Source organism: Solenopsis invicta, chromosome 8 (assembly GCF_016802725.1).
Source record: "Solenopsis invicta isolate M01_SB chromosome 8, UNIL_Sinv_3.0, whole genome shotgun sequence".
NCBI lineage: Eukaryota > Metazoa > Arthropoda > Insecta > Hymenoptera > Formicidae > Solenopsis > Solenopsis invicta.
In genome coordinates, this window is record NC_052671.1 from 25,017,166 (window position 1) to 25,026,405 (window position 9,240).

Below are 9,240 nucleotides of genomic sequence, written 5' to 3' on the forward strand. Positions count from 1 at the left end.
TTGGCTGTCGATGTTGAAGCATGGCCAGGTGGTCCCCATGATTTCTTCTTCTTTGGTTATCGTAGTGGATCCATTTTTCATCACCAGTGACTATACGATGCAAAAAACCCTTTCGTTTATGCCTGGCAAGCAACATTTCACATGTGAAAAATCGGCGTTCAACGTTTCTCGGCTTCAGTTCATATGGAACCCAGTTTCCTTGTTTTTGAATCATTCCCAATGATTTTAAGCGATGTGAAATTGCTGGTTGAGTCACTCTAATGTAAGTACAAAGTGCTTCTTGCGGTTGGCACGAATCTTCATCTAATAATGTTTCAATTCGCGTTTTTGTACACCTTCGGCCTTCCGCTACGTTCTTTGTCTGTCAAATTCACTGTTCTCAAATTGGTGAAACCACTCACGGCAACTTCTCTCATTTAAGGCAGCCTCACCATATGCTTCTACAAGAAGCAATCGATGCGCCTCGGCTGCAGATTTCTTCAAATTGAAGAAGTAAATCAAAAGCTCCCGCAAATGACGCTTATTCGGCTTAAAACTCGACATTTTTGCACGAAAAAAGATATATGATGCTGATACAAAATCGCTAATATTTTAAGGTTATGTTGTTACCAGATGTCCAACCTTACGATATAACGTTTTACAACAGACAATTTCAACCCATAACATACTAGTGGCGCCATTTTTTGTGAAACGGCGGAAACTTATTTATACTCCTAATATAAAATACAATTTTCAAAGGATTTTAATTCTAAATATGCGGAGTTGTAGTATTGATTTTTCTGCATTGCTACATAGTCAAAAAGTTAGAATTTTTCAATGTAAACTATTTTTTTATCAATCCTGAATCTTTAGACGACTTTAGCGATTCTAATTTTTATGCGATTTTAATACGGCAAGCACGGCCTAATAGCCCAGTGCACCATTAATGAGCTACCGGGTCGAAATTCGTAATTTTGTTGCTACTATTTGTAATTTACCGACTTTCCACGCGCGGATCAGCTCGTCGAATTCTCGGTGCTAGACCGCGAAAATGGTTCGACGCGGGAGAAAGGAAGGTCGGCGGGGCGGTTCGAAATACTTTACGCGAGGTATGATTTCAAACGTATTGACATATATTTGATAGACGACATGTACACGGTAAGCTATTTACATATGTATATATACCGGTATGAGTGCGTCCCAGCGCTGGATTGTACAAGAGTTTATTGGCGCGATCTTGTGTGGGCGCGGCCCTCGGCCGGTGTGCCGCGTTTCGCGACGTAAACGTGGTCTTGCGGTACGGTTCGCGGGCTAGCCGTCGCGACGCGATTATTGCGGGCGGGCGGGATTCCCGCGCGGTATGGCGATTTTTCGGCGGGATCGTCGTAGGTTGGATGCGCGGCACCCTGTCAAGTTCCTTGACCCGAGACCCCGAACACGACGGTCGCGGTTTTGGTGGGTGTCACGAGGCGAGGGAGGTTGCCTCCGAGCAGCCGGGGGAGGGTGATGCCACATGCCTACTCGCTCGCACGCCAATGTTCTTTTTGCCGTGCTAACTGCGTTTTGGAGGCGTTGTCACCTCGATTTGTGCGGGGGCAGGGGGAATTTCACGGCACGCGTCTTTGCCGTACTGACCGTGATGATGTCACGTGGGGGGAGCGGGAAGAACATTTCACGGCATGTATTTTGTCATTCTAACCACGCCTTGAAGAGAGGGGGTGATGCCACCTCGCGGCGTTAGCATAGATGACATTACGCAAGCACTGCGCTCTCACTCCTTCCTGTATACCTTCTTGCTCGCACGCCAACGCTCTCAATCGCCGTCTTGGAGAAGGGGTGATCTCACCTCGCGATGCTAATTATAGCATAGGTGATGGAAGCGCACATGCGTTTTCTTTCTCACTCCCTCCTATATATTGCGCTCATCAGATGCTGCGATGCGGTGTGGCGATGCATCATCCTCCTTCCCCCATACGTTTATCCTCGCTCGCTTGCTTTCATGCTCTCCCACGGCTTATCAAATCCGGCTCGAAGGACCATTAATTATGTATGTTCTCGTCCGGGCGTTTCTCTCTCTCTCGCCCAGCGATCACGCCGTGCCGTCGAAAGTTCCACGCGCCGCTATTGGGTCGAACCTTCTTACAAGGCGAATTATTTTAAAATTACGAATCCGGACGTGGGAGCTCCAAATTCCTCCGTCTTAATGAATGATGCACCATGATGACAAATCTTATAAGTTTATTCCAACACTCTCATTTCCTAACAACTTGTCGCTCGCGTCATGTTAATATAATTTCATTTAAAATTAGAGCAGGACTCTCGTGCGTTGTCTACGACTATCTTTTCACGACTCTCTCTACACGACTCCTCGCCGGTAGCGCGAGCTCTTACGTTCCCCCTCCTTTCGGGAGACGTACCTATTAGACGTCGGGCCCACGATCACGTTAGGCTCACAATTTCGGTAACTCCTAAACATCTCGCCCGCCTTAAAAATACAGTTTTCAACCTTGTCCTTGTCACACAATTGTATGTCTCACTAAAATGTGATGTGTCCGATATCCTTGTACAGCGCTATTTTATTACTAATCCGATTTAGGAAGGACACAAATTTTTGATAACTTTTTACAATACCATTCTCCGTTTTTACAATTACAATTCGAACATGGCCTTCCTTGTCGGGATGCACTTCTAAAATACGCCCTAGTTTCCATTTAAGAGGTGGCTGATTTTCCTTCAAAATCACCAAATCGTTAGGTTTTATCCTTTCCTGATCAGAGGTAGCACTCCTCCACTTAGACCTTGATTGTAATTGCGATAAATATTCTTGGCTCCAACGAGTCCAAAAATGTTGATGCAATTTAATAAGTAATTGATAGCGGGTCAATCTATTCGTTGGTACTTCCGTCAGCTCAATCTGCAGAATCGCGTTTAACGATTCCCCGATCAAAAAATGTCCGGGGGTCAAAACCGCGAGATCTGAAGGATCATTTGACATGGGAGTTATCGGCCTAGAATTCAAACATGCTTCGATTTCTGTCAAAAGCGTGTAGAATTCCTCGAATGTAAGGAGCGCCTCTCCCAACACCTTTTGCAAACGTGTCTTAGCGGATTTTATACCCGCCTCCCACAAGCCTCCCATATGGAGAGCGTAAGGCGGTAAAAAATGCCATTGAATTGACTGTTCTGTCGCGAATGTATCTACTTGTTTTTGATGATTTTGATTCATCAGCAACTCTCTCAATCCCCGTAACGCATTATTCGCTCCTACAAAATTCGTTCCATTATCCGAATAAATATTCAAACATTTGCCGCGTCTTGCAATGAAACGTCTTAACGAGTTGAGAAATGCCGCCGTACTTAGATCACTAACCAATTCCAAATGAATGGCGCGAGTTGCAAAACACACGAACAGACAAATATATGCCTTGGCTGATTTATTACGCGATATCTTAATGTTAAATGGCCCACCGAAATCTACACCTACATTTAAGAATGCTCTACCCGGGCTCACTCTGTGAACCGGTAAGTTTCCCATTATTTCTTTCGGCGTCTTACAATTAAATCTATAACATACGATGCACCTGCGCAGGCCTCTCCGCACAGCTGATCTACCGGATATAATCCAATATTGTTCTTTGATTATGCTTAAAAGGGCTTCGGGGCCCGCGTGCAAACTTCTCAAATGATTATCTCTTATGATCAAATCGGTTAGTTGATCCCGAGTCGCCAACACCACGGGAAATTTTCGAGAATATGACACTGGAGCGTTTTTCAAGCGTCCGCCTACACGCAATAATCCCGTATCATCCATAAACGGATTGAGCGCTAATAATCGACTTTTTCTTGAGATTGGGCGCCTCGATTGCAGATCGACTATTTCTCTTGCAAAAGGCGCCTCGATTGCAGATCGACTATTTCTCTTGCAAAAAGCTGTTTTTGATGCTGCTTCAATATGATGTTCAATGCTTCCTCTAATTCCTTGACCGATAACCAACTCGTCAACCACCAACTCGTCAACCGGTCTGTGACCTTCCGACAATTGTGTGAGAATCTGAGGCAGTAAGCGATAACGTGCTTCAATCGCTTCAATGATGAATACCTTGTCCAAACACTCAACCCGGGCTCCACGTTGACCGTCGTAGACATCACTCTTCCTTCTGGTATCTCCGATAACCATGATGACTCTAGCGGATAATAAACGGTCTCATTTTCTAGCCACTCTGGGCCTTTCCACCACTGACTTTTAAAATTTAACTTCTCCGGTTCGACTCCCCTAGATAACATATCAGCCGGATTCTCTTCAGATCTAATATGATGCCATTGTATTTCGGTAGAGGTTTTCTGTATTTCAGTGACCCTATGGGCCACGAAGGTTTTCGATCTAGACGGTTCTCCTTTGATCCAGGCTAAAGTCACTGTCGAGTTGATCCAGGCTAAAGTCACTGTCGAATCGCACCAGTAATGTTTCTCTTCTACTTGCCATGTGAGTGCATTAACTACCTTCTCCATCAATCTGCTCAACAGCAACGCTCCACATAATTCTAACCGTGGTAAACTGATTTTCTTAATTGGCGCTACACGCGACTTTGCACAGATTAACTGACATGTTCGTTGATTTTCGTTATTAGTTGACCTTAAATACAGACAGGCTCCATATGCTTTTTTCGAGGCATCGCAAAATCCATGGATTTCAATTTTTGTCGAACCCGTCGCAATGATTCCTCTCGGAATGCTAATTTCTTCCAGTTTATGTAGCTGTTGACAATATTTCTTCCACGTGGTCTGCAGGTTCTCCGGCAGAGACTCATCTCAACCGACCTTGCATTGCCATATTTGTTGCATCAGAATCTTTGCTTGAACAATCACCGGGTTAATCAAACCCAACGGATCGTAAATTTGTGATATGATGGAGAGAATTGTTCTCTTCGTGATGCGAATTTCTGATGGAGGTTCCTTGACTCTGTATGTAAGTGAGTCCTCTTCAACACGCCAGAATAATCCTAGAGTCTTGACCTGTTCGCCCAATGGTTTTCTCATGTTTTCTTCTGACTCACCTTTTCTTCTGACTCACCCCGGTCCTCGACCAGTTCAGGCAAATTTGATTTCCATTTATGCATTGGAAATCCACCTGCAGCGAGTATCCGACTAACTTCATTTTTTATTTTCTTCAGTTCTTCTGCATCATCCGTCCCGGTAATTAGGTCGTCCATGTAAAAATCTTTTAATATGACTTCACTTGTCCTTGGACTTTCCGATTGACACTCGCACGCTAATTGATGCAGACACCTTACGGCCAGAAATGGAGCTGTCGCAACGCCAAATGTTACCGTGTTTAATACGAATGCCTCCACCGGTGATGTCGAATCTGCCTTCCATAAAATGCGTTGCAAATTTCGCTGCTTAGGGTCAATGTATATTTGTCTATACATTCGCTCGATGTCCCCCGTCAGTACGTATCGATGCTCGGAAACGTAGAACCACCTCAAATAATTCTGGTTGAATAGTTGGTCCTACTCTCAATACATCGTTGAGTGACTTGCCAGATGATGATCTGCACGACGCGTCAAAGACTACTCTGAGCCTTGTCGTCTTTCTTTCCTCTTTAACGACTGCATGGTGAGGCAAGTAATACACTGGTTCCTCTGATGCCGATATCTTCTCGTCAATTTGAGTCATATGTCCCGACCTTAAGTAATCTTCCATTACTTCAATGTATTGCCTCTTTAGGATTGCATCACGATCCAGTCTTCGATGGACTGACTGTAAACGCTTCAGCGCCGCTCTTCGTGATTCTCCCAAGCAACTAGGATCCTCCCGAAAAGGCAGACGTACCACGAATCGCCCGTCCGGCGTTCGCTTATGTGTGTTTCTAAATTCTTCCTCGCACATCGTCTCCTTCCCGGCATCCCGCTGCAGTGCATCCCGCTGCAGTGTGCTCTCCTCTATGAGCCAAAAACGCTCCAATTGATGATTTAAATCTGGTTCACCAGCGATTGCGCACAATGTTGCGCGGGTTTGATGCTTATGTCCGTCCGACATCATCATGTTTCCTGCCACGATCCAACCAAGTTTCGTCTTCTTCAAGGTTGGCAAATTGCGGCCCAATCGTATCTGTTCCACACAGAGCAGTTCCCAAACTATTCCGCCTCCCAGCAGAATGTCGACCTCTCCGGGGGTTCCAAACTCTGGATCTGATAGCTTGATGTTCTTCGGGATGTGCAGCGCATTCTTGTCCATTCTTTGCAATGGCATTGGGTCTGTTATACGTTCCATGACTATTCCATGACTAGAAAATCCAACCTGACGCTAAATTCACCTACAACCGAATGTATAACTGCGCTGACGGTTCCCGTGGCGCTAGTCAACCTACATCCAACCCCCGATAACGAAAGGTTAGCTACCCTTTCCTTTAGTTGAAGACGCTTGCATACATCTTTCCGAATTATGTTTACCTGTGCTCCCGGATCTAAGAAAGCCCTGCACAGGTGCTCATTGCCGAATCGATCATTGATTCTGACGGAAGCGGTTGCAAGCAACACTTGATTTGGACATGTTACTACCGTAGACACTACCAAGCAACTAGCCTGATCGCTTGAATCGCTCCTTGTCTTTTTTGAGATTTCCGATATCGAGTTTTCGTTATTTGACTTTGCCCTTGAGTCTACCGATATTCCGAGTTTTTCATTATGCAACCACGTGCTATGCTTTAATCCGCATTGCCTGCACCCGCTTGCCGTGCATCTGTCTGCCGTGTGATCTCTGCGCAAACAATTGAAGCATAACCGATGACGCCGTACTTCGCCTAATTTTTCCGACGTAGTCATGTCCTTAAATTTTACACAATGATAAATTGCATGATCGCCGTGACATATTACGCAATTCTTGTCAGCAAACCGACCTACGTTAACACTCATTTGTTCTCCTCTACGCACAGAGGAGGACGCAGTCGAATTAATTGAACATTTATTTGTTTGCAAATTTTCTAATATTACACATTGTCGTGACAAAAAATCTAAAAGTTCTTGTAACGTGGGTGTTTCATTTTCGACTGTCTCTGATTCCCATTTTCGTTTGGTTTGAACATCCACGCGCGACATGACTGTATAAATGATGATGCTATTCCAGTCATCGACGCCTAGCGATTTTAATACTCGGAGATGCTTCTTTGTTTCGTCGTTTCGTCCACTAATCTACGCAATTGTGCCGGAGATTCTTTAATGATGGAACCCATGCCCAACAGCGCATGGATATGCTGATGTATTAACAACTTCTTATTTTCAAATCGCTCTCTTAATAGAGCCCATGCGATTGAATAATTATCAGTTGATACATCTAATGATTGCACGACTTCAGCCGCGCTACCTTGCAAACATGACTTTAGATAATGAAATTTTTGTATTTTTTCTAATGATGTATTACTATCAATTAACGTTTGAAATGTATCTCGAAATGATAGCCACTGCGCCTGGGTTCCATCGAATTTCGGCAGTTCCAGGGTAGGCAGCTTCATTTTCCCAACTCGTGTCTCGCTTACGATTTCCTGATTTGCTCTCGCGTGCATCCCGTTATAATGTGTCGTTCCTGCCTTGGATCAATTCGCCTCTTTAATTCAGCCACTGCACGATAGTATGTTGTCTCAAATGCCTCTCTTTCTCGTGCCTGTTCCTCGCTCGGTTCATCATCCTCGGCCAGACCGATATCCTCAATACGGCCCTGAACATCGTCAAATTCCTTCCACAAATCGGCCAGTTTTTGTAACCTCGCTTGGCACTCTATAACATCGATAAGATCCAAAGGCATAGAAACTGCGAAATTGTAAATACGCGTGACTTGACCTTTTACGGTCGCTCGCCGTCTCGATAACAAGGACAAATTCTCTGCCATGTTTACACCTATTTCAAACGTTCATGCACGAGGCCTTCGCGTGAGCTACGTTATTTGTCGTTATTGAAATGTGTATAATTATCATTCGTGAAATGTATGATGTTCGAATTATCGTCAAATGTAGAAATGTCAAGTCGTTCGCAAAATGTATGAATTTCGACTCTCTTACAAATGTCTGAAATTTGACTCGTTGCAAAATGTATGAATATGGACTTGCCGCAAATTAAGAAATTCGACTCGTCCCCCAAATGTATGAACTTCGACTTATCGCAAATTATGAATTTCGACTTGTCGCCAATGTATAAAATTTGAGACAACTAACCAATGTATGAATTTCGAGTCGCTGCCAATGCATGAATGTCGAGCTAATTAAATGTATGAATTTCGACTCGATGCTCAATGTATGAATTTCGACTCGACCACCAAATGCATGAATTTTTGCTACAAAATGAATTTCGAGTCGATAACCAAATGCATGAAATTTTGTCACAAAATGAATTTCGAGTCGATAACCAAATGCATGAAAATCTAACCTCTTAATGTAAATGTATCTCGCTTACCGGGATTTCATGTCACTATGTCGTGTCCTGCTTAATTGACTTACTACCGATATCTCATGACCAATGCCTTAATGATGATTACGCCGCAGCATGGCTACAGCCCTCCAAAATTCGACGGAAGTCCTTAAAGTCACCCTGGTCGTCCCGATCCTGCTCGAAGGACCATTAATTATGTTTGTTCTCGTCCGGGCGTTTCTCTCTCTCTCGCCCAGCGATCACGCCGTGCCGTCGAAAGTTCCACGCGCCGCTATTGGGTCGAACCTTCTTACAAGGCGAATTATTTTAAAATTACGAATCCGGACGTGGGAGCTCCAAATTCCTCCGTCTTAATGAATGATGCACCATGATGACAAATTTTATAAGTTTATTCCAACACTCTCATTTTCTAACAGCTTGTCGCTCGCGTCATGTTAATACAATTTCACTTAAAATTAGAGCAGGACTCTCGTGCGTTGTCTACGACTATCTTTTCACGACTATCTCTCTACGACTCTTTCTCGCCGGTAGCGTGAGCTCTTACGTTCCCCCTCTTTTCGGGAGACGTACCTATTAGACGTCGGGCCCACGATCACGTTAGGCTCACAATTTCGGTAACTCCCAAACACTATGTTCTGCATGACTCTTATGGCACTTGTGAGGCCATCCACGCCAATGTTCTCAATCGCACGCGTTCTTATTTCTAAGGTGTTCTTAGGAATGGAAGAGAATAGGGAAAATAATAATAATTTGTTTGAATGTAATATATTTATTTTTTATTTTATTTATTTTAAAAGGATTATATAAAAATGGTTTTATTAAAATATTATCACGATCATAC

General features: G+C 44.0%; 2 protein-coding genes across 2 annotated transcripts; both read right to left on the bottom strand.

Annotated features, from left to right (window-relative positions):
* Positions 1-2,515: 2,515 nt before the first annotated feature.
* On the bottom strand, positions 2,516-6,231 carry LOC120358585. Its single transcript, XM_039453189.1, has 5 exons — positions 5,407-6,231; positions 5,034-5,348; positions 4,798-4,992; positions 4,090-4,578; positions 2,516-4,030 (listed from the first exon to the last, which is right to left on the bottom strand). Exons 1-5 carry the CDS (start codon positions 6,229-6,231, stop codon positions 2,516-2,518), a joined length of 3,339 nt encoding a protein of 1,112 aa, XP_039309123.1.
* An 892-nt stretch (positions 6,232-7,123) lies between these two features.
* Positions 7,124-7,489, bottom strand: LOC120358586. Its single transcript, XM_039453190.1, has one exon. It carries the CDS (start codon positions 7,487-7,489, stop codon positions 7,124-7,126), a length of 366 nt encoding a protein of 121 aa, XP_039309124.1.
* Between the last annotated feature and the right edge of the window lie 1,751 nt (positions 7,490-9,240).